This window comes from Coloeus monedula (assembly GCF_965178545.1).
Source record: "Coloeus monedula genome assembly, chromosome: 4".
Taxonomy (NCBI): domain Eukaryota; kingdom Metazoa; phylum Chordata; class Aves; order Passeriformes; family Corvidae; genus Coloeus; species Coloeus monedula.
Window position 1 is genome coordinate 41,230,865 of NC_138784.1, and position 25,420 is coordinate 41,256,284.

General features: G+C 37.1%; 2 protein-coding genes across 5 annotated transcripts in view; both read right to left on the bottom strand.

Annotated features, from left to right (window-relative positions):
• The window catches only part of MYRFL (myelin regulatory factor like), a gene marked incomplete at both ends in the record, with an annotated part of 40,600 nt that extends 19,089 nt beyond the window's left edge, over nt 1-21,511 (bottom strand). The window contains 10 exons of the mRNA XM_082280356.1: nt 2,590-2,680; nt 3,239-3,349; nt 4,609-4,685; nt 5,118-5,313; nt 8,506-8,653; nt 10,483-10,574; nt 11,364-11,622; nt 11,718-11,785; nt 14,735-14,825; nt 21,466-21,511. Coding sequence (XP_082136482.1) covers nt 2,590-2,680; nt 3,239-3,349; nt 4,609-4,685; nt 5,118-5,313; nt 8,506-8,653; nt 10,483-10,574; nt 11,364-11,622; nt 11,718-11,785; nt 14,735-14,825; nt 21,466-21,511 — 1,179 coding nt within the window. The remainder of the gene's footprint in view (nt 1-2,589; nt 2,681-3,238; nt 3,350-4,608; nt 4,686-5,117; nt 5,314-8,505; nt 8,654-10,482; nt 10,575-11,363; nt 11,623-11,717; nt 11,786-14,734; nt 14,826-21,465) is intronic.
• A 2,518-nt stretch (nt 21,512-24,029) lies between these two features.
• RAB3IP (RAB3A interacting protein) overlaps nt 24,030-25,420 on the bottom strand; it is a 33,084-nt gene continuing 31,693 nt past the window's right edge. For all 4 annotated transcript variants that reach the window (XM_082279834.1, XM_082279832.1, XM_082279833.1 and 1 more), the window contains one exon: nt 24,030-24,398. In XM_082279834.1, coding sequence (XP_082135960.1) covers nt 24,316-24,398 — 83 coding nt within the window. In that variant the 3' untranslated portion in view covers nt 24,030-24,315. The remainder of the gene's footprint in view (nt 24,399-25,420) is intronic.

A 25,420-nucleotide genomic window follows, 5' to 3' on the forward strand; every position in this document is an offset into this window, starting at 1 on the left:
TGGCCTCTTCCCTTTTTTCCCTTGAATTCTACTTTATTAGCACCTTAAGCTAAATTGACAATGTCCAAAGCTTTCCAAATTTTAACTTTGACATTATAACCATTCTTTATCTACCACTAAATTTTAGCTGAGACTGAAAATCAGAAAAGAGAAAACAAGGAAGAGATAAACACATGTGACTCATAAAATCCTTTGTAATTTTTCAAATTAATTTGTATTAGAAATTTCATATCAAGGAAACAGGGTCTTTTAAAGAACACCAATAAAATGACAGAACATGTATAACGAGGAAAGGCATTTGATTTCTATAGCTCATTTTAGGGTGGTTTGTTGTTTTGGGGTTGTTTTTTTAAATTTGAGTTCAGGCCAAAGTACAATCATGATAAAAAGAAGCCAGGCTTTCACAGGGCTTTGCCAGCTACAAGGCCTGGCACTGTGTACTCACCACTGTTTGTCACAATTAGAGCATGATCTGATATGCCTGACAACCACCACTCAGCTGGTAGCTTTGTTGTGTTTGAGTGTATGAAAGGCCAGAAGATGAGCTGCTTTTTCTCACAGTGTACTTGCACAGCTTTGCCACTTTAAGGTAGCCAGTGGCTGACTCACTTTACCCTGCCATTGAAGCCCTGTTAGACATCTAAAAAATGACCTTTTCTTTCTTTCTATCTTTCCTGTTGATATTTTCACTACTTCAGACCAGAGCCTCTTGATCTTTCTGCCTTACTGCCTTCATTTTCCTTTCCCTGAAAGAGTGATCAGGTTTGCAAAATCTCATTCCATTAATTCCTGTTCAAGAACTGTCTCACATACATTGAAGGAGCCCTCTTCATTGAAATTTCAAAATAATCTAATATTAAAAATAGTAGGAAAATGTAAATTTCTAAATCTTACATAAAAATATATATCTTGTAACAAGTATGAGACAAATGTGAAAATTCAACAGCTTCCCCAAATTATTAATGATGTGATATCGATAACACAGATGCAGAAAGAGAAGTTCAGATGAAAACAGAATTGTGGAAATTAATGGACAAATAAAGGACAATAACTATAATATATGTAGGGATGATGCAAACACAGTGCTTCAACATCCTGAAGTGAAAAAGCCCACAGCAGCAGCCAGGATGATAAAACTTCTCAGCAGGGCAGAAAAGTGCTGAACTCCACACATTGCTTTCAAAGCCTTTTCACAGCTCCACCCCGAAAGGAGCTCTGGGCCATAATGCCCTCCAAAAACCTAACTGTAACTGCAGGAAGAGGGTTTATGGCACAAGACGACACCCAGATGAAAAAGGAGCCAGGACTGAAACCATCTGAAAGCCCTCATCTTCCTTTGGAAACCCCTGAGCAACACCCCATGGGCTGGAGATTTGCCCTTTTGCTCTGTCCAAACCCAAATGCTAAACCAAACCGTAGTCATAAGCCTAGGCAGATGTTGGGCTGCCAAACAGGCCCAAGCAATGGCCTGCAAAAATGGTGCCAGGACTGAAAGCTTTTGACAGCCCTCAACTTACTTTAGAAGCCTCTTCCCAGCTCCATTTAATACATCAGAGCTCTTGGTCTTACTCAACTCCAAACCAAAATGCTAAGCCTATTCCTCTCCATAAGCCAAGAGCTAGAAAGAGTCCATGCAAACAAGAAGCAGCTCCTCAGCTGACCCACACTAAAAAGTTCAGTGGACTGCAATCTTCCAGAGGCCCTCTCCATCTTTTGCAGCCCCACCACATGGCACCTATGTATTCCCCATCTTTCTAAGCCCTAAACATAGTATGCTTCTAGAAATAACTATAACTCCAGACTATGCCCAGTTCAAACATTAGCCACCACCTACAGATCACATGAAAAAGGAGCCAGGACTGAATACTTACAGCAGCCCCCACCTTTCCTTGGCAGTCCCTTGCAATCCCACTGCTGGGGCTCTGTGCTGTCTCTCTCCCCTAACCCTAATTCTCCATAGCTCTTGTTACATTCTAGATTTGGGATTTTTCTCTTTTCCAAGTCTAACTGTAGCCTAAAGCTGAGTACTAAAAGAAAAATGTTCTGTGAATGAGGGAACTGAAAAGTAACAGTTAAGAGGAAAAGAGATTATTCTTCCTTTTTCTAATTTGAAACCTGTATTACTACCATCAAATTGAGAGGTGGGACACTCTGAAAACACACTGGAAAGGTGAAGCTATGGGTCTTAATCTTCCTAGAGCTGCTTGACCTTCTTCCCTTACTTTTTTTTCCTTCTCATCCTCCTTGGAAAATGAAGACTCTAGCTAGTGAAAGCATTTACAAAATTCCTGGCAAGAGAAGTAAATTGTTTCACCTTGAATAAAAAAAGAATCTGGAAAAATCAATATATTTAGTATTGGAACTCATAACAAGCTTTCTTTTTAAATCTTTTTATAACTCTACTTTTAACATTTTTAATTTCTGATAATTAAAAGGTAACATACTCATACAACATGCAATTCTAGTTTTTTTCCTCAATCTTTTTGACTCAGTGGTAATTTTATGCCTGAGAATCATGACCCCTCAATCTCCTGTGAATATCAAAACAGTAAATATTTTTACATGAAAGTAATCCAAATTTATACCTACCCTCACAATGATCTTCTCAGAGACATTTGCAGATACTAAGTAGAACTGGTCCTGAGAAACAGCATACAGTCCAACTACCAGCATGAAGTATCTAATTTGAAATTGATTTAATCAAGACAATAATTGAAGTAATTCCTTCTCACAGAAAAAGATGTTTGAAATACAGCTGTTATTATTGATACATAAAAATACAATGCTTTAAAATGTATTTCTTACAATAGAAAAGAAAAAGTATTTCCTTCACTCTTAAGAAATATGCTCTTACAAACCCCACAATCACTGCAAATTAACAAAGAATATAATAATTTTGACAAATTTAAGTAATGAAGCCTCAAAGATGAAAATCTTTCCTGCCTCAGAAGAAAATTACCATTATTTTGCTTTTTTGGCTTCTTGATTTTGTCAGCCAGTATTCTGGCTATGATTTCCTGAAACTATTTCTAACCATGAGGATGAAGTTTGGGGTGTTTTATTCTCATATCATTCTGTGACTGTAGAGGAAGAGGCTTGTAAGCACATACCAAATATTAGAGAATTTGAAAAATAACACAGATTTGATAGCAGAGATTTTCACAAACATTAATTCCATTCTAAAGTAGACCTTCTCTTTTCTACTTTTAACACACAGGCCAACTAGCTACAGAAATACCTCTGATCAGGATTAGGTTTCCCCTTTTTTCTCATATTATTTGCTGTTGTTTCACTGAAATGCAGCCTTCCCAGTGTTACTTTAGTTATCTGGTCCCCTGGCAGATCAACTCTAAAACAGAAAATGAAACGAGATCAGGGAAGTAAGTGCTTGGAGATCTATCTGCTCAAACCAGATTTCCACAAACTCGTTAAAACAGTTCTGAAAAAACATGACAATTAATAAAACAGAGGAACCCCAGTAAAAATGCAGTAATCCTGGTTTTAAAAATATACTAAAAACAGTGACTACATCAGGGAGATAAACAGGATAAAGCACCAGAAGTAGGGAACCGTTCTTACTAATAAGAGTCTTATGTTTCTAGGTCTGTTTGTACATAGTTTTGAATATAATAAAACTGTATATGTTCCATATGATGGCTATTTCCTGCTCGACAGGATTAATAACTGCTTGCTTATTATTGGGCCTGAATTTCTACATTAAAATTAATAGATCTTACTGTTTGTCCTTCTTTCCATCTGCACCTAATTTGCATGTCTGGAAGTACACAACAGGCACCTGTGTCTCAAATACATAATGGTAGTCCTCCAGCAAGAGATAAATAATACAAATAATGAGTCTGTATAGATAAAATTACAGTTCACCAAACAGTCACACATAAAATAATTTACATACACACAGAATCTATTTGTCAGTACACAAAAGGAAGAAAAATGCCATGAGAGAGGCAATTTAGTGAAAGTCAAGCTCTTCTTCCAAGCTCAAAGTTCAGTTTAGGTGATAATATAGTGCAGCCTTTATCCCAGCACTGCCCTGTCTAACTTGACACTGTCTTATCTCTTTGTGTTATAAGGCCTATTTAATTATTTATAGAGAACAGAGCTGCTCCAACAGAAGAAACTTATGCCAGAAGAATAAACATAGATTCTGCCAGTGAGTTAAATGCTCAAGAATGGCAAAGCTCCAGAAAGATGCTGCACGTATGTTTCTTGCAGTGGCACTCCTCCTTAAAAAGTACTGCAAATGTATCTCATGCTCATCTAGGACAGGAAAATTCTGACATTTTTTAAGCTTGGAAATGCATCTGCCATACAGCTCTAAGCAGCACAGAAGAGTGTCTCTAGCTGAATATAAGTATTTTGGATAGACATACTTAACACATCCGTAAAACTGCTGAAAATTTTCCTTAACAAAGTGTGACCAGGTATGCATTACTACTGTGATTCTATGTGGGCATCCACAATGAAATCTGGACAAAAATCAGAAAACTGGCTTAGAGCTACTGTAAGTTTTCAAGAAGCAACTACTTCATATTTCAAACCAATCACACATATTGAAATAAAATGGAATAATTTTCTCAAAATACTTACTTAACGGGATTAAAAGTTTTTTTGCTTCGATCTGACTGGGACTGTTCAATAGCAATTGTTTGATCTGGAGTTTCCATCTATAAGACAAAAATAATTTTCAAAAATTGCATAAATATTAGATTTTCCAACACATAAAAATTGAAATATAAATTAATAGGAAAATTGTGCCTAAAACAGTGAAATTGCACTCATTTCTAATGGTAGGACATACAAATTAATAAAGATCAATTGATAATTGACATCTACTCTGAAGACCCAAGAAGTCAGTTGAAATGGAGAAAAAAAAAATGGAAAGTAAGTGCATTAATTTACAAAAGAAAAAATGTTTTCTGAATCCAGACCATTATTGGCTCATTCCATTCCGCAGATATTCAGCATGAGAACTGAACCTACATAAGGCAGTTACATGTTCTTGGTCAAAAAATTCCTAATAAAACAGTTCACTTCAATTATTTACCTCATTATACGGATAATTAAAAGTAATAATCTCAAAGAGGAGACACACTTGCCTTAATTCCATAAGCTTTCAAGTAAAACTTTTCTATTGGTTTCCTCCCCTGCTGAGTTTTGACATATTTTGGTTGTCCAGTGATTCTAATATGAACTGTGATTTGGAAATGATTCTTCTTTTGGCACACAAAGGCATCATCTGCTGTTGAAAAATTAAATCCTTTATCTGTGACAATGTGATATCCTACCGCAGGTCTACAAAAACAAGGAGAAGGAATAGCAACTTTAGGTACTGACATACTTGAGTGACATCTTGAGTTCCTATTTTTTTAAAGTGGTCCAAAAAGCCATCTGATTTTTAGTGACAAAACTGGACCAAAAATACATCCTTACAATCACCAGTTCTACCACTATTTTCTTCTTAACCTGTCAAAGGGGTAAAAATGAAAATGCATGTAAAATGTCCTCCAATTCTAGTCTGAAAAAGAAATGTTCAGAAACCAGAGGTTGAGGGGCTTACATAATCCTCACTTACAAATCTGATATAAAGGAACTCTGTGCACCTAAGAGCACAAACGAACCTTTTAGTGAATTCAGTCATTCATTACAACACTGCTATAAACAGCAGGCTGCAGCTAGTGCTGCAGACAACAATAAGCTAATGAGCCAGCAAGACTCCCCACTTTGTTCACAAATTCCCACACCAAGTGCTTCTGCAGAAGCTACTGGATTCAAATAAGGCTTTACTTAAGCTAAAAGAAAAGCTATCAGTAGCAACCCTCTGGCCTGACTATAAAACTCTCCTTTGTATATTGTACTTCCTACTCCAGCTAAAGCAACTCTATTTTATTTCTTCAAAGGGCAATGGTCACCTAATGAGCAAGAGTATTCTGTCTCTATGACTCACGGTAAACAAGTAAAGGTATCAACAGATCTTTCTATTAGAGAGGGTGAACTCACCATCCCAACAATGTTTCCAGTCCTCTGATTTAAGGGATGGATAATTCTGAAATAACAGAATTATGTGGCAAGGTTCTCTTATATAGACACTTGCTTTTCTTGTTAATGAAATTTGATAACAATGATCCTGTAGGATGCTACTGAGGACCTCTCATTAACACAACTACTGAAGATGGCTTTTCATAACTCTTCCCTTACTAGTTGGAAAAGTTAAAATGTACAGACTTTATAGGACATAAATAGACTTTATTATCTTTTTATAAATTATCAACAAAAGTCTCCTTTCAACTAACTATTGATTATCTGGGACAGGGAATAAAGAGAAAACTACTTTTTAACTACTTCAAAACTACTAAGTCATGTGTTACTTCATATTTAAAATTATAATGAAGGTTCTACCATCTCCTCAAATCATCATTATTAAAGTAGTAAAACTTCTTCAGTTTCTTCCTACAGTGGGCAATTTTTTTTATTTTTGTAGGAAATGACTATATTTCATAGTAGGGAAAGGAATAATTTTTCATATTTAGGTGTGCAGCAAGTTCATTAGCTAATATTCTTAATGCAATCTCAGACTATTTGCCTACACATAGACAAGCAGCTTGACAAGCAAAATTACAAATTTCCATGTCTCCAAGTTGCAGTGTTTGGAACAATGACTCTCAAAGAGCAATTTCATATTATAATTTTCTGAGTATGTAGTTTAATTAAGAGCAAACACATATTTTGTCCTTAGTGCACCAAGAATGATGAGTCTTACCAAGCAGTACAGTAAAATTTGGAATAACTTCTATGTAGCAAGAGATATCCCTGTCACACAGGTGTCTCTACCAGAAATATGCTTCAAATTCCTCTTTCTATTCAGAATTTAAGTGTTCAGGGACTTTAAGATCATTAGGACAGAGCACCACCAATATGAGACAAGGGCCAAGAATGTGCCAAGCAGACACAATGAAGGGCAGAATTAATAGTAGAGTAACCTTTTCTAATGAATCTACCTCAGCTAACAGCATTTTTGTTGTGAAAATGAAATAACTAAGAGGTTAAAGTACTGTATGAATAAAATGGAAAATAATAATTAACCTGAGAAATACCCCTCAAGGGGGTGCAGCAATTTGAAGGTGTGGGATCAATTCATCTACATTAAGCAATGAGAAGCGTGCGAGTCTTTTGAGGCCAACAGAACACAGGATCACTACTCAGAAAATCTGTGCAATGTGCTGTAATTACAGTGCATCTTGGAACAACAGCACTGCCACTGACGCCACTTCAAAGTAATACTGACTTCCTCTGCTAATAACATCTCAATCCCCTTGCACAGTAACAGCAGCAGAGCATGTATTGGGATACTTTATTGCTCAGCATCACATTGTCTTTGTTGACCCAAGTCACAAAGAAATGTGAGTCTGGAACCTCAGTTTTAGGTGTATGGGAAGCAACAAGTAACTGGGCAGTGGCAGGAGAGCAATCTCCCACCATGAGCACACTGCCCTCATGTAGTCATTGGCTCAAAGTGTAACAGGAGTTAGAAGCCACCTCAATTTAGAGTGAATACACATATTACAAACACAGCTGGAGGTTTCTGGGCTCCTCCAGGTCCCAAGGAGTGTAAAGGTCTGCTCTCTTGTCATGTCAGTACCTGAGAAGAAGGGTTGTGTGGGACATAGTAAGATGTATAATGCCCCTATCCCCTGTGTGCAAACAGGTAACATCAGTGTCCAGTGATGGCACTGATATGCACCTGATTCCCATGAGATATTTTGGCAGGTTGGGCTAGAGGAACATTACAATTTACTGTGCTATATAAGTCAGTCCTGTGGAGACAGTGACAAATTTTTTGCACCAATCCTGAAGAACTAACCAGATGCTGTAGAAAAGGGTTAATTTGCTTAAAGGGTTCATACACTAAGTATTAGAATGGAGAAAATCAGGGATGTAAAGTGAACTTGGAATGACCTTTTCCAGATCATGTGACCAAAAAAAAATTATTCATCGTTTGATTAACACAGGAAAACTCTAAATCTTTGACTGAACAGTTGCATGTCACACACACTTGTCTATAATGATTAAGATTTAAGTTGTATGAGCACAGAAGTAATACCGGTAATTTCTAATGTTTTCCTTTAATGTTTTAGGCCACTAGAGGGAAAGGTGCCATATGCTTAGCAATTACTTGCCCCAATGCACTTGATAAAATAAATAAAAGTTACCAGGTATCTTAACTTTCCTTTTGCCCCTAAATCCCTGAAGGGAAATCAGAAAACCTGGCATTAATTTCAACAAGTGTTTCAAGTTCAGCTTATCTGAAAAACCTGCAAGTTCATATTTCATCATACCTGTTATATTTCCTTCTCTGTTCTTATTTCCCGTAAGAACAAGGGATGCCAAATGTATCATTTATTCTTACAAAACTACAATAACAGATAAAAAAAAGGAAAAAAAAACAGAGGAAACCATTTTTTTTCTAGTGCAAACATTAGTGCTTACAGTTTTTCATAATTAGAGTTAAATAAGCTGTTCCACTGAGAAGTTTGATATGGTTGCCATGTAAGTGCTTGACAACATTTTTCCAAAGCAGCATTCTGTCCATCACTGTCATATTCTTGCACTTCAGCAGCACAGTCCCTTACAGCTGCTGTAGAGAGATAGTGAAAATTCAGTTATTTCTTTTGGGACTAGCCAAAAACCCCGCATAGACATTTTTATAAATATATTTACATAAATGCACATATATATAAATCACAAATGCATTGCATATATATTTAAATGTGATTATCCTTTGCAGTTATTCCACAAGATTGTGTTATATTCTCTTGCTCTAGAAAATAAATTTTTCAGCTTTCCTGATTTGCACAATAATACACAAGTAGCACTTCCTGTTTTTTATTCTCTCCAAAAGGATGGATAGTTTCCCTTGGTGGGGGGGCAGAAGGAAAGCTAAGAATTCTACTGTACATCTGCAACACTGCAAGAAGCAATTAAGCAAAATAATTACATTTGTTTCCCATTCCCTTTAGTATGGGTTTGAATTGAAGAATATACTACAGGAGGCACAGTTTTCCAATAACAAGCACATTCACCACCACGTCTGGTCAATGAATCTGGTTACTGCTTTCTGCCTATACGATAGAGAATTCTTTGACAGACAGGGTCAACCACAATTCTCTGACATATTATACATTTTATGAAGACAGAGGAGAATGTGATAAGAGAAACAGATAAATAGAGTGCAGTAAAGATAGGAGAAAATATGTCATTGAACATATAACTAAGATACATCCACAGGCAGTGACAGCACAGTAAGACAGAGCCTTCAGAATCACTTCAGGCCCAAGCTTCATTTGCAAGTCCTCACTTCTGACATACAGCAGTGTAAAAATAGATAGATAGATAGATAGATAGATAGATAGATAGATAGATAGATAGAACACCACAGTAAAGAAATTCACACCTCACTTCTAAATGATCCCCATGCCATTTTCACTCATACCTCTGTTCTTTTTCCAATGCACATGTCAGTGAGATTTTATTAGGAATGACACCCAGAGAAAGCCTGTTTCAAAGTTATATCTTTCCATATTAAAAACAGCAATAGCAATTTCAGATACAGAAGTGTCTGCTTGTCTTCTCTTTTCAGCAGTGGTTTACTTAGAGGAGTAGTCACAATCAAGAAACACTGATTAAATCAAAGATATCAAAGGAAAAGCAACCTACTAAATCCAGTTTCTACTCATTAAAAGTGTTCTAAAAGATTGATTTAATGCTGAAAATAACTTACTCTGAGGAAATAACAAGCAGCTCCTAGATTTTTCACTAACAGACATAGGTGAAATTCCTCAGATAAACTGGTCATTACAAACTGCTCATTCAGAGAGAGCCTCACAGAAGCTTCACAGAAGCTGATTCATTTCTGTACATGCCTGATAAAGTTTTTTTGTATCAACTGGTATAAACTTAACACTTTTATCTTGATAAAACAATGAACCAAATCAATATGGGGAATAGGTGGGAAAGAACATACAGCTTTTACCAAGTTTGCTCATGCATACACTTAGCAGAAAAAAAACAAGGAGTGGAGGAGATAATGGGAAAATGCAATCTCTTTGCTCATCCACCCCATTAATTCCCTGTTAATCTGACCCAAAATGTTTTCTTTGCCCTGTCAAGTTAGTGCCAAGCAAAGTTAGCAAAATATGCTATCATCTCCATACTGGAGATTCACATATGGAAAAGGGCAGAATATTCTATACAGAAAATCCTCAGGAAACATGAACCTCTAATGTTCTTCTCTCTTTGCCAAATCTAAACAGGTCCTAGTTTTCCAAAAAAGTACATTCCTCCAAACCTGGTAGTGGAGAACAATCCATTAATACCATTACCTTTTCTGGTAAGGCACAGAGCTGTGCTCCTCGAGTATTCACTTGTCTATGGCATAAAACATTTCATCTTCACACACTTGCTTACCTTGTCTGGAATCCTGAGACTGCACTGGAGAATCAATGACATCTCCTAGTAATTGGGAGAGCTTCCTTTTTTTGCTTGACACTGCAGGAATACTTTTGTAAAAACGTAAGTTGCATTACTCATTTATAAGTTTAAATATAGATATTACAAAATCATAACAAAAGAACACTCAGGATTCTATTACCTCATTTTAACTGCACTGTCACCCAAATTCTGATTTGCTGGGGGAGGAGATTGTTGGTGGGTTTTTAAAACTGAATTATCCAAATTTTTCCTTCCAAAACGTATTTTTTTTTTTATATGAATAAAGAAGTTGATCCCATTTAAAAATTTACACAGTCCATAAGTGTCAGGAGTTTAATTTCCTGACATTTGCATTAAAATCACAGCTTTTATCTTGAATAATTTTACTTTTTACCAGTTAATGTCTAAATACCAGAGCCATTTTAAATAATTAAGCACCTACAACGCATTGGTGGGTTAATATGGCAGGTAGTATATGATTACTGCTTCACTTGCTTACATAGATATGAGAATTTTTTTCTCTTATGTCATTTGCTAGAACACTTACAAGATCCTCATGCACAAATCTCTACAACAGGTATTGCAAAACACCTGAATATTTTTATAATCTAGTTATGAAAAACCTCTTGGTTTATCATTAGCCTTCTACAGTTTTAAAAATTGAAATCCATTCCTACTTCCAATCTAAACTTCAATCAAGACGGTTTAAAGAACCCTTAACCACAAGGGTCTCAAAAATGTCTAAACACTGCCATCCTGTGGAAAACCCTACACCCACAGGGATTTATAACCAGTCTTAAACCAGCTCTACTGTTTTTTGCATGTCTCATCCTTTGCATAAAAGCTTTATCATTTACCCAGAAATCTGAGCTGCATTAGGCTGGAAGCATGAATAATTAAAACCCAAACAGCTGGAGGATGTAGAATGATTCCATGGAGTCACAGCATTTTCTGTCTTCAGGCAGCAGTCTTGGGAGATGGTGGAAGGATGCCTCATGGCATTGGGGTCAGAGTAAGTCTCCATGAACCCACAGGGAAGCTTGCTGGGTGCCATGGCAGATGGGCATGGCAGTGGAGGCTGCAGCCCACTGGGCCACAGAGTATTGTACCATGGGGCTGAGCAAAATAAACAGATAAGAGAATAAGAACAACAAAGAGGAGCTGGAGATCTTCCTACAAGCTTGGGAAAGGCCAAAGTTAATATCACCTACTTTGTAGCTGTGGTGGGGAATATGGTTCTGATCCAGAGTCCGGTGGGGAGTCTGGCAACTGGGTTTGCCTAAACATGAAAAAGAGATTTTAATTTCTGCTGGAACAAGACATGGAGGACAACAGCCAACGCTGAAAGCAAGTGGAGAGGGACCACCAGGCTACTGACAAGGGTCTTCAGGAAGCATTGTTCACCATGTTTGCTGCCTCTTCTCACATGACAATGTCACTTACACTTCATCAGACCATCTCCTGTGGCCCTCCGCCTCTCTGCCATGCAGGAAGACCCCATCCCATCCCTTCTCATCCAAACCCACCCTTCACAACCCACTGACTTCAATCCTCCTTCCTTCCCATGAGTGGTTCTTCAGTTACCTCCAGGCACACCAGTGACTCTGAACATATGGCGCTCACAAGGGATTTAAGCCCCATTCTCTCTAGACTAAAGGTTAAAGACCTATAGCATCTTCATCTCTCTTAAGGAAGAGAAAATTCTATGCCATCTTGCTGCCATTCAAATGAACTACAGAGGGTTCTTCTGTTACATTAGGAATAGATGGAGGTTCAAGAAATGGATTCTCAATCCTTTCAGGTATTCCTATGAATTGTCAGCTGAAACACTGCTCTGAAGCCTGACCTGAAAGGCAAGTCTTAAGATGCATGTTAGGCTAAAAATGCTACAGCAGAGGAAGGATGAAAAATCTAATGAGACACACCTCCTTTACCAAAGCCTAGTGTTCTCACAGAAGCTGAATAAAATAAAATAAAATTCCTTAAAGGGACACCCTCATATGCATAAAAGCATACACACAGCAAATATTTTCAAGCATCAATGGACAATTTTCATTCTATTGTTTTCACTTCAGGTTTTGTATTTCTGAGTATGGATAGCATTAAAGAGAGCAGTTTCATTTTTGGTTACAGCCTATTACTTTTGACATGTGCTCATGCATTTCATAATGGTTTTGCTACTGGTCTTCTAACATGTCACATCCACAACCTTGCATTTAGGGTTAACTTCAACCACATGGCTCCTCTTTAAAAATAAATTTTAAAATTCCACATTAGAATTTTCTTTAATTTCCTTCAAAATAGATTCTCTGATGCTTTTAAATACCATGACTACACTCTAAACCTTGTTTTCAACTTTGAATAGTTAGTAAATATTTCATTTTAATTTTTTTTCCTGTGGGATGCTTGATCCATATATACTGAATTCCAATTGTGCCTTGTAAAATATAAAAATATACATATGTAAAAGTCTAAAACTTCCCTTCTACACATTCAGCTCATATTCTGGCTTCAAATGTGGCCTTGGGTACTTGATTTCTGCTTTAACTTAGATTATTTCAGTAAAATACAGACAGACACTTTCTAGGAGAAAGTATTTATGGAATACAGAGGTAGTAGGAATATATCTCCAAGTTAAAACTTTACTGAAATTGATACTGTGCTTTTTGAAGGAAAAGAAAATAATCTGTATTTTAAATGATCCTATATTACAAACAGTATATCAATGAAATGCCTACTTAGAAAAAGGCATGGCAACCCTTTTTCTCCTTTCACTGATAATGTGGAAGGTATTATTGTAGAAAAAGATGAGGAAATCACATGGTGCTTCACATGTGACGTAAGAGCAGAATAAATTTAAGGCTGATGGTCTTTCTGATGCAAGCTGATCTTCAATGGAAATTTCAAGGTACACCCAAGACCTTGGTGGTAACAGCACCCTTTTCATTGCACGTGACATTATGAAGTTCTGCATTTTATATGTGCATATGGAGGCTTTTAATATTTTTCTCCTTTGATATGTTTTGACAAGTTCCTTTATGAGATTCTATTCTGTTTATGCACAAATTGTCTGCACTACACACAAATACTTAATAATTTGACCTGTACAGATCTAATGATTCAGTAAATATTCTTAATCCCATAAATAATGAAGTAGGACTGTAGTATTAGTGTAAAACCCTGTTCAGCCTCCAAACCCATAATAGTTTTACAGATGGTTTTCTTGCATGTAAATACTTTGTAGCACTGTAACTATAATATCTAACTTCCTTACACTACATAATAGCATATTTATATATACATTTATATTTCTGTTGTATTTTGTGTATAAAAGCAAAATAACATTTTAAAGTTGTCATACAGGAGTTCAATAATCTTGTTAACCTAAAACACATTTAGTCACTCTAAAAATAAAGGCTATGGATATTTATATATAACCTCCTAATCGTTTTTTCTTTACTTTTATAGTGTGGGCAAAGAGAATTAACTCATTATTCATGATTTAGATCAGGTAGGAGCCTATTTAGCCCACTTTCAGTAAACATGTGCTGCTGAATCTGTCTAGAATGAAAAATTCCATGTTTAATTATTTTTAAAACATCCCTTCTTGCTCTGCTTCTTGGCAAGTGCAAGTGTAATAATACTATTAATAGTATTTTGCCTTGAACTACAATCATCTGACAGTTGTCTAGATGAAAGATTTGGGGTTTAAGTCTTTGATACATAATTTTCCACCCTTGACCATAAGCCTTTGCACTATGCATCCTTTGATAGTTTTAAAGTTAGTCTCAAAAGAGACTGACTGACAGTTTCTGTTCTGAACTAAGTAGGGTGAAAACAGTAACTCTGGTTCCTTCAAACTGGGAGACTTCCATTTTCTCTCAATTTATTATACAGTAGTCTTACTTTTATCGCTTATTCTGTACATAAACAGTAAATTAGCACTTACAGGAATTTTAAAGTACCAGTTCTGCATTTAGCTCAACAATTAGCTCAACAGTTGTGAACCAACGCAGACTTCATTATCATTCGTTCTGTTGAACAAGAGGACAACCATATTTCTATTACTGGCTGTAGTTAATTTTTTCTAAGTCTTCCTATGCAGCTTCAAGAAACAATGCCAAGAGAGCCACAATCCTCTTGAAACTCAGATTTTATCATGGCACCAATGAAAACAGTTCAAAAGCTGTGGCTAAGGAGAGGAAATACATGTTGCTATAATACTTACAAAGTTCCAAATTCTATGTCGCTACTAATGAATTCTTCCAACAGGCTTGTATCCACCATGGGATTTTCCAAGGCTCCGTGGACATCTTGCCCTGAAGTTAAAAGTAAAAAAGACAGAAATTCAGAGGGAATTGTCGGTGTTTCAGAATAAGTAATGCTGCCCATGTTCCTACACAAAGGAAAACCAAATCTCGCCTGTCTCATGTGTAATGAAAGGGTTATGCTTCTGGTTTAGTCACTCTGGGGAAAAGGATGATGAGAAATGCAGAGTAATTAATGATGTGCAGGGCACTGCAGATGACAGTGTAGCACTGGGCAAACACCACTGAATGCATGGCATTAAGGTTTCAGTGAATTACTACAGCAGGAAGAGGAACGACTCCAGTCTGCAACTGAGAAAAGGGCTTTTGAAGATCATTTCCAACTCTTTCACACTGAGGTCAAAACAGTCTGTTGGGTTGAAGCTCAGACATAGTCGTACACAGATCCACTTTGTGCATTAGTACTCACAAGTACTGCAAGTGAGTTTCTGAAACACTCAATCTAAAAATCCACCATCTGAGTTCAAATAAAGCCAAAATAAAGCTTTAAAAATGTTTGATTGGTGGCTTCCTTTTATTCTGCCTAAAAAATCCAGCCCACTAACATGTTAAATGTATTAGCAAAGAGAAAGGTTCCGTACTTTGTCCTTTGTTGCTTAGTAACTGGAGGCTATAAACAGATTTTATGATTATAAAGTTTCCAGAATTCATGTCAACTTTCATAGAAAGTCATCAGGCACTCATTAAAAAACCCAGACAAGCAGCCCTACTCTGCAGGCTCCCCACCTCTGCAGCAAGTCTTCCACAAATACAGGTGTGGCCAGTCAGAGTGCAAACAAGATAAGGACCTTGACATTCCTGCTTGAGCTGCAAGTGCCTCGGTACCACTTCATATATGATAAAATGGACCAGCCCACACATTCAGAGCTTCGAGGCTCAACCCTGGAGTGTGACACCAACCACGACCCCTCAGTTCAGCTGCAGCGTGTGAGAACACAAAAGATTAATCACTGCCACTGGCTGAGGAGTAGTCACTGCCTTTAGTGCGTTTGCTGTCTTCTCACTGTACTGCCTTGCATAGTACACTTACCCTAATATATCTTCAGTTCCTTTTCTGATGTCTTTCTCTGATAGTGTTCCTTCTTGATCTAGTGCTTAGAAAGGACATTCATGCAAGCAGAATCTAAAAATCCACAACCTTGCACAGGAATTCCCTCTTGTATCTATCTTAATACATAAATTCATATTGCTAATAGACATTTCCCAAATTGCTTTGGAATAGTAGATTAATCTAGGTTTTGTTTACTTGTTGCTGCTGCAGGCTTAATTTTGACTGCCTTTCACTGGGGGATAGCAACTTGCAGGTGTGCTACTGATAGATCCTTGCATCTCAATTTTTTGATGTTGTATACAAAGCTGTCCCACACACACCAGAGAAGAACCGATTCAATAGGTGCAGCCCACTGACTTAGCAAAATTGGAACACACAAAGTCTGGAAGCAGCAGCAAGTCACTTTGCAAAACCAGCTTAATGAGTACAAAAGAGCTTAACTTTCCTTAGCAGCTTTCCTCAAACCTGTTGGGTTCTCACCTTTTCATTCTTCATGTCTGAATATAGTGTAACCCCACCTTGAACTACAAACCCTTCTCCTTTTACTAATGTAGTGCACAGGAAAAGGATTCAATCACCTTCTCCTTCTCTTACCCCACCTGTTCTTCCTGTTCAAACTACCAAACCCTCATGCAGAATGATATCATTTCATTACTAACTTGAGGCCAGAGGTCAAATACATAGTGTTTTTCCTGTATAACACAACCAAGAATGCTTCATTTTGACCAAGATCAGAGACAGGCTCTTTTGAATCAAAGAATACAGCTCTAAACAAGGCCTTTCAAATGGACATCCCACAGCCCAGAGATCAGCTCTGTTGCTAAGTGATGACAACAGAAGTATCTATCATTTCTTCTTAATCTCTCCACTTTGCATGAACAGCTAAATGGGGAGGAGGAGAATGAAAGGATAAGCAGCACTGGGAGAGGAAGGAAGCACACCAGGAAGACAGCCCACAACTAATGAATGTTTGTGAAGCAGGTGAAAGGAAGAGCGGGTACATTTTGCTGCCCTGTGGAACTTTGTTAATGTACTTTCCAGGTCAGTGGCATCACAGGCTTGCACTGTTTCAGCAGAGGAGGACTTACTGGATCATATGCAAATTTATTTTAAATGGTGGCATCCACCTCACAGGCATTTGATCACAGTACGTACTTAACAGATGTGGGCGGTATGCAAGCCAGTCACTCACCTGGATGCTGCATGCTTGTAAGAGCAGAGAACTGCGTGTATGTGGCAGGACAAGCCCTGCTGTGAGGCTTCTGTGAATACAGCTTCCTGCACAGAACCATATGCATGGCTAAGAGCTGCTGGAGGATATGTGGAGTCAGCAGCCTCAATCATCAGCTTGTGCTTGGGGATCTCTGCTTGCAGTTCACGCTGCAATGTGCCCAGACATCTCTGGAAGAGTCTGCACTGAGTGACACATTCAACTTCAGTCTCACTGTGCAGAGAACTCCCAGCTACCCAACAAACAGATGAAGGTGCAAGGCCAAGGCAGGGCCATGGCAGGGGGTTCACACAGAGATGTTTGCAGAACACACACTGCAGTCACAGGCTGAATATTACTATATAATTTTTCTCATTTCTTCATAAGCTTGATACGTCTGTTGTTTGGTCCCTCCCTGTTCTTTCTTGCCTGTCCCTAATACTCAGCCACAGGCCCGCAAGGAGAAGTATGAATTCCAGCCTCTTAATTTGGCAGTTATTCTTTGGCAGACATCCCCTTCTTTCCTCCAGACATGAGGTTCTCATCACCCGGCTCCTCAGCTTCATTCTACAGTCCTGTAGCCAAGTCTCAATCCCCGAAAACCTACCTTGATCAATTCTCCCAACACTTTCATGTAGCCTTATATATATATATCCGCATTTAAATTGGCTGCCTCCTTTTCAGTGGTATCTAAATGGAAAGTGAAGGATGGGGGACAGAGAAATAGTATTGACTAAAGATCTGTACTAAACTAATAATTTCCTGACATTAGAAGAGGACACCAGGAAGCTTCCAGCCAAGTCCAGCAATGTGTAGTAAGATTAGTGTTAGATATCAGCTACTTTACACAGGAAACAATACCTATATACAGCTCAAGGTGTAAAAACAGCGCAGAGAACATAATCAGTGTTCAGTAATACCTGCTTGCTGAACAGACCAATTCATACTGTTTGCTACAAAGCCTTGCACCTTGAGGGATATGTTTCTGCTTGAGAATTAATAACTGATTTCCATCTAAAGATACTTTATCATGAAATTATGTCTTTTTTTTACCAAAAGAGGCTTCAGCACTTTATGAGCTCCACTATACAGGCTCAGTGGAAAGTCCAGCTGAACCTCATTGACTTACTAAGGTAAATATTACTTATGGGGCTTATAGGCCCTTTTTTCATGCTAAAGGACTCCAAGGACTGGTTGCCATTTAAATTGTTCACAAAGTCCAGCTCATTTTGACTAGAACAGACCTGGTGTCATTGACACAAGCTGCAGAGCTACAGGGTTGTAAATATAAACCAGATGTAGCTAGCAGTGCTGCAGCCAACCAGGACGTAGCCCAGCCTAGGTTATTCAACTTCAGGAAGACCTGTAACTCCAAAGTGTAAGGAGCGACTTTGTGTTAAGATAGACTTTTTTTCCCCCCCAAAGTAACATTTTCTGTAGAAACAAATCTTACCATTAATATTTTATATTTTTCATTTAATCTTTTATTCCTGTTTCAATCTCTCATCCTTAAAATGGTATGTGGCATCTCTGGGGTTTAAGTGTTTTGTATTTTAAGGGCATGTTTCTTCAGTGGCTTGGTTTATTTACCACAAACTCTAATCTATATTCCATGTTACCCATGCAGGAGCATGAGTATACAGAGAGGTGTTGGTTCCACTAAGGAAGAGATTTCTTTAGATCACAGACAGCACAAACAAAACACATTTCAGACACCTCAAAGGAACTTACAACAAAAGAGAAGACTGAGTTCAACAGTGTAACTAGGCTGACCTTCCATCAGGTCTCTCAACCCATTGATAACATCAGCCAGAACAGATTGTTCTGCCACACACAGGCAGAAGAGCTAATCAGGAACCCTGACCTTCCCTTGACAAATAGGAACTTTGTGACTATAAAATGCAAAATGTTTTAATTATAAATACTCATTTCAACAGGAATAATAGGGAAAAAGCCTGCATCAAAGATGAATTCTCTAATATGCAACTGAAATGAAACAGAAAAAAAGGTAACTTCCCAGCCACACAACACAAAAGCCATTTACTTGAATGAGAAAAAGCAAAGGTCAAATCCCTGAGTCATATCTAATGCAAAAGGTCTATCAAGCATTCAAAGAAGTGATTGTCAGGAAAACAAACATTATCTCACTTTCCTTGAAAAAAAATATCCTGTTTCAGACTGCCCCCTCTCAATATTGCAGATACAACTTTATCTTACTAGTGAGTGTCAAAACAAATATGCACTGTAAGGAACTAAAGCACAGGGGAGAGGGGATCTTTTTTGTTCATGAATTTCAAATCATCTTACAAAGCAGACCTATAGATTCATTAACTGCCAGCTGATGCATTTGTAAGCCAAAACTGAACCACTGAGGAACCACTCAGTAGCATCATTCTCTACCTGATATTGCAAGATTCAGTTTTTTCATAGCCTTGAAAAACAATGTTCTAACACTGCTATGACTAATCACAGAGACCACCAAACCAACACTAGCAGTTTATTACTCTTGCCTCATGAGATTTTGCCTCATTCAGGTGTTACAAAGCCAGCACACAAGCTGTAGTGCTAAGCTGCAGAGACGCCATCATTTAAAGCTGGCTTTGCACTCAGTAAACATAACCCCTGATTGAAAAGCGGGCTAACCACCTCTTCAATTCAGCTTGCTCCCTTTTCAGACTTACTTATGGTTTATAACAGCAAGAGAGCCTACTCCATGCTGAATAAATGATTAGCTCTTGCAGCCTTGACACATACCTGTGTCCAGATAATGAAATTCAGCCATCTAACAGCATCACCATATGCTGTATAGCCTTAGCACACCTTTGTCACATCCTAATGGAACACAGCAGAACCCCACATTATGGAAGAGACATGACATCCCAAGAGGTTCGTTTTTCCTATAACTAAAAGGAATCAACAGAGCTTCTCCCTCTCACACTGGCAGACTATCAAAAAACCTTCTAAAAAGAATTAAAGTAATAATTATATAATTAAAAATATTAATTCTCGTTAAAGAGCTCAGCTAAAATCTCTGCCATACCTTCTACCATCAAAATATCATCATCACAAAAGCTAACAGAACCTAACCCATACTCCCTAGAAAGTGGTTTTCTCCAAGATGGTTCCTAAAAAAATTTGTTTTTAAAAATATAATTCATGTTCAACATGATTTTGAGTATTTAACAGCTATGCAATGCAGCAGCTGAAAAAAAAAAGCCAGATAAAAACAAATATTATGCTGCTGAAAGCAAAGCCAAAAAAAGTTTGTTAGCTTTTCAACTCCATGATGTAAACTGAACTTAAGGAACATGGTATGGATTTCCTACAATCTATACACCACACATTTGCTGGCTAGCAGCCCTAGATTGTAGCTCACCAATTTAAATTTCTTGGCTTAAATGTACTTCCTTGATCAATTTTTTAATTTCCTAGTTTGAAATCAAAACTTAAAAGTTACACTTGCCACCTCTCACCCAGGCCAACAAAGGGGCAGGGGAAACAAAAGACAGAAAGAAAATCACGACAGGAAAGGTAATTTCCCAAGTTACTTTGACATCAATGAATACCTGCACAGATAACAGATGGAAAACAAATACAACAAAAACAGCTTAGAATAGAACGGTTAATGTATTAAAAACAAAACAAAAAGCAAAGTGCAAACTGGAAGAAGGGAACGAAAATAGTAAAAAAATTAAAAAGTAAAAAGCCTTTGAACACATTATCAGAGAATCTAAAAAATGCAGTTTTATTATGGAATCTATTAGAAAGTGAATTGTGTAGTAAGAGAAAGTTATGAAACTAATTGGACCAGCTTGAATAGAAAATGTCTTGGAGAAAAAGGCAGAAAGACAGATGATCCCAGGCAAAAGACAAAAATATCCAAGTTTAACGCCTCAGAAGGGTCCTGAGGATACCAGCACAATTACCATTTTACCGATTACAATCAGGCCATTTCAGAAGAATGTTAGTGGAAAGAAAACCCTCTTTATCTCACATGCTATAACTGAGAAGGAAGTGAGATCTCTAACCACATGAAAAGCACTACAATTTCAGAAGTGTTACACTGCAATGAGTCCTCAGTCACTTCCCAGTTTTTCTTCAAGGCAATTACCTCGCCAGTACCACAGGGTTTGCTGGGTCTGCCTTCCCTTTGGTATTCTGGCCAGAGCACAAAGAAAAAGGCACTGCAGCACATCTGTATTATTTGTAATACTTCATTCTGGTATTGTCTTCCACAATAACTTCGTGTAAATATAGCTTTGGGTTTCAGGGCACTTTTTCTTCCTCCTTTCTCCCTCAGTGACCCCCAAACAATTACTGGTTTTGCTGCCACCAAAAATTGTTAAGGCTTCTCTTGAAACTATTCTTACCTTCAAAGAACTGCTGCAAGGCCTCATTTTCTCCCACCACATCCATGAAAAGCCAGTAGAAGTGTTTTGCTTTCCTGCTACTTGAAGAGCTCACGTTGGGACAAACGCACTCTCTTCCAGATGATTATGAACATGCCAAGGAACACATCATACTTTTGTCAGAGGTTTCAATGACTTTGTCCCAGCTGATTTCATTCCTCCATAACTAGAGCCAGGGTTATACTTAGGCTTTATGTAAAGGACTTAAACTACACATGAAGGAGATTCTAACAAGGCTTTTGAGGCAAGATGATGTGTGTTCTATCTGGTAAGTCTAATGTTCTCGTTTTAAGGACCTTTGGTCCCAGTACTAATCACACATGCGCAAAAAATGCAGCAATAAAAATTACTTATCTTGTCTTTGTACTTTCACACAGGTCATGTAATTAGTAATACTGATGAAAGCAACAGTAATCAAAAATGCAAGAGCAAAGCCATCACTGGTAGGAAAGTAGAACTTCTATCTTGTTACTATTATTAACAAAACTAAATGACATATTAACTTGTTTGTCTAATGTAACATTGGAAAACATATGGGAAAGCAGAACACAGAACAAAACTCTTTTAAGGCTAGCAGCAAACTCCACTTTCTCGTAGTTCATCTTTAAACACTGAAAACTGCTCATTCTGTCACCACTAAGCTAACAGGAGAAAAATATTCAAATGTTTTGAGTAGACATCTAAAAAAAGGCATTTGGTAACGAACAAAAGTTCCAATGAAATCTGGAATTAGGACAGTTTTGGAAGTAATTATATCTACCAGCCAAGTAACTGGTGTCCAATTTTTACAAGTCCCAGGCACTCACAGTGACACAGGTTTCTCATGATGAACAGCTCATATGAAAAACCTGAGTATGGGCATGAAAACAGAAGCCAGTCAGCATTTACAAGATGTTATGTAATTGAGCCAGTCATTACTACTGAGATGTACTACATGGGGTCCATCTTTGTCATCCCTAATACAAGAAAATACAGCGTAATACATTTTAGATACTACCATGTATAGAAAGGACCCTTCTCTCTGCTTAAATGAGCAACAGGATTTTGTTGTTGTAAAGGATATTAAGTCAGAATAGCACCAGCTACTGGCTACCATTTGCCTACTGCTAGCTAATCATGGAAACAGCTCTATCTCATTGTCTAAACTAAGGATTAACAAGCATTTAGGAAGCATTTATGAGCCTAACATAAAACATTAACACCAATAAACACAGCTTGTTTTCTAAGAGTGACTAAAGCCAGACTTCCTTAGCATTATTGAATGAACAAACAATCCTTTAACAGTTGCTGGTAGAATTATTCCAGGTTTCTACAACAGATTGATAAAGTATTCCCTCAGTACTTAAATAGCCCAGCTTGGCCATACATACTCCATTACTAGTAATATTTAGGTTCAGTTGTTTGTTTTACCTTAACATTGAAATGCCCAGTCAAAGCCAACACTTGCAAAGTGTTTTCAGGCACATACAAGAAACACAAGTATGATATTAAATTTCACTGCTCATTCTATTGACTTTTATGAAAACAGAGAACATTGCAGTAAGATAATGATGAATACTGTTGGTTTTGTTCAGCATCAAAGAGATCTGTATCCACTGAGACGCCTCTTGTTAAAAAAACAGCTGAATAAGCTCACCTTCTAATGTTTCTCAGTTCACCTGCCAAAGTTTTAATCTTATGTGCAACTGACAAATGCCTGTCAGGACTTCGATCTAATGTTTTTCCAAAAAGGCAAGTCTAGTACATACCCACAATTATGTTCCTTGTAACATCATCAACTGCCTGCTTTCAGCTGAGACAATGCCCAGGAAAAAAATGATCACTTGAACTTCAAGTGCCAAAGTAACACTTCCAACAGAAAAGGCATCTGTCTTAAGAGGCCATGATCCTTTTTTGGGTTCTCTGACAAGTTTTTTCACACACACAAATTGTATCATCATATGGAAATTATCATCAGCATGTTGAAGAAATCACATAATGGAAATTTCCGAGTTTCAAGAACAACTGCTGGGAAAATTATGTATAAAACTTTGAAAACTGGAAATCCCAGAAGAGTGGGAGAAAAAACCAAATAATTTAAAGGAATGAAAAAATCTAGTGAAAGAAAACTAGGGGGAAAGAGAAAGTTTTTAGCAGTCAGATAGGGATCAGAACAGATTTCTAACCAAAGAACAAACAAGATAATTTTATTGTTCCTTCATATTTGAGAAGCACCCTTCATTAAAGAGAAGATACTCAGGTTTACTGTGCTGTGACTCTTCAATATACAATATATGTATTTCTCTTCTTATGTACATATTTTTAAAAATTTTAAGAAAGCAGACCTTCAAACAATTCCAAGTTCTCACAGCTGTCTGTTAAGTGTATTGGCATACATGCATAGAGAGCTACGTAGGGATACATGAACACTACAATGAAGAAAATACCAGGCATTTATTCAGTCTTCATAAAACCAGTTTTACATTTTAGAGTGTGTTATTGAGGATATTCACATCATTCTGCATCACAAAGAACAGAAGACAGAGACTGTTTCAGATTAACACTTTAATCAGAAGTTTTGTTTTTAAATGTAAATTACAATCACTGATACACCTGCAAGTGCTTACCACATTTGTTCAACTAAGTATTATATGTACGCATATACAGCATAGGTCAGTTTAAAACGATCACAGTACTTCTTAGTGCCATCTGCAAAAGGAGAAAGATCTTGGACCCACTTTGTGGAAATAAATATCAAGTGACAAAAAAAGGTTCAGCAATTTTAGTTATTTATATTCGATGAAGGTCATGCACGCGCAAGAGTAAAAAGATTTAGAGCTCTTCCTTGTAATACCCAAGTTTTGCTAGTGACATCTCTCGTCTCAGCTGCATAACTTCCCAGAACATCTGATCCACTAAAAAAGACAGAAATATCATTAAATATACCAAATTCACATTTTTTATTTCAACTGATGTATTCAGGCTGCCTTACTCTATATGAGTTTAGGGGAACTTCCTAACAAACATCTGGTAAAACCAGCATAAATATGTGTAAGGGCTAATTGTGCTTGGTTTTGATAAAATTTGTTCAAGTACATATTCTAAACATTCTAAATGAGATTTCCATAAAAAACTCCTCAGATTTTAGATTTCTTTAAAATGGAGAACAGAACTATATCAGTACTTCTTGTCAGCTTCAATTAATTGCAATTTCTCATTTAAGCTTCCCTGCCCCTTGACTCATTTTCTGTGGAACTAAATGACTACAAAAAGAAAAAAGGAGAGCTTGTTAAAAATTGTTTCACCAAAGAATCTGTAATTTAGTTACAATTTTGCCATTTATAGCCTTTCTTGCTCTTTTTTTTTCTACAGTAATCTGCCAGCAACAATAAACTGGGTAGGAAAAAAAAAAGGGTAGAAAACCCTTTTTTCTTACTTCATCTGTATCTTCCTAAACACAAAGCTTCTAGACATCACAGCAACACAAATCAAAATCATGGAGTATGTAATTATTCAAGACTAAATTTCCATGCAGTCAAGATCCTGATGTAGATTGTCTACAAATCTCATTAACTTGAACAACAGTGCAAGCTCTTCCCTACCGTATTTCAAAAAACACTTTCGTAAAAGTGACCTCTGTCTTAAAAATTATATGGTGCATTAGTGCAAATGCATGTACACAGTACACAGACAATTATGATGAGTGCCTACATTCTTGTGAATGTATTGTTGAAATCCTTACATAAAGCTACAAATGCAAATGCAAATTCTATGTTTTAGTGGTAAAGATGACAACTGAGCTGAAACACCAAACTCAATTTTTTTTACTAATTTCTTGTGAAGAATAAATAAATCTGATAATGCTGAAAATATTTCATTATATGATGTAAAAAACTCATTAATTTTTTTCATCTCAATAGCAAAATAAACAATTTTT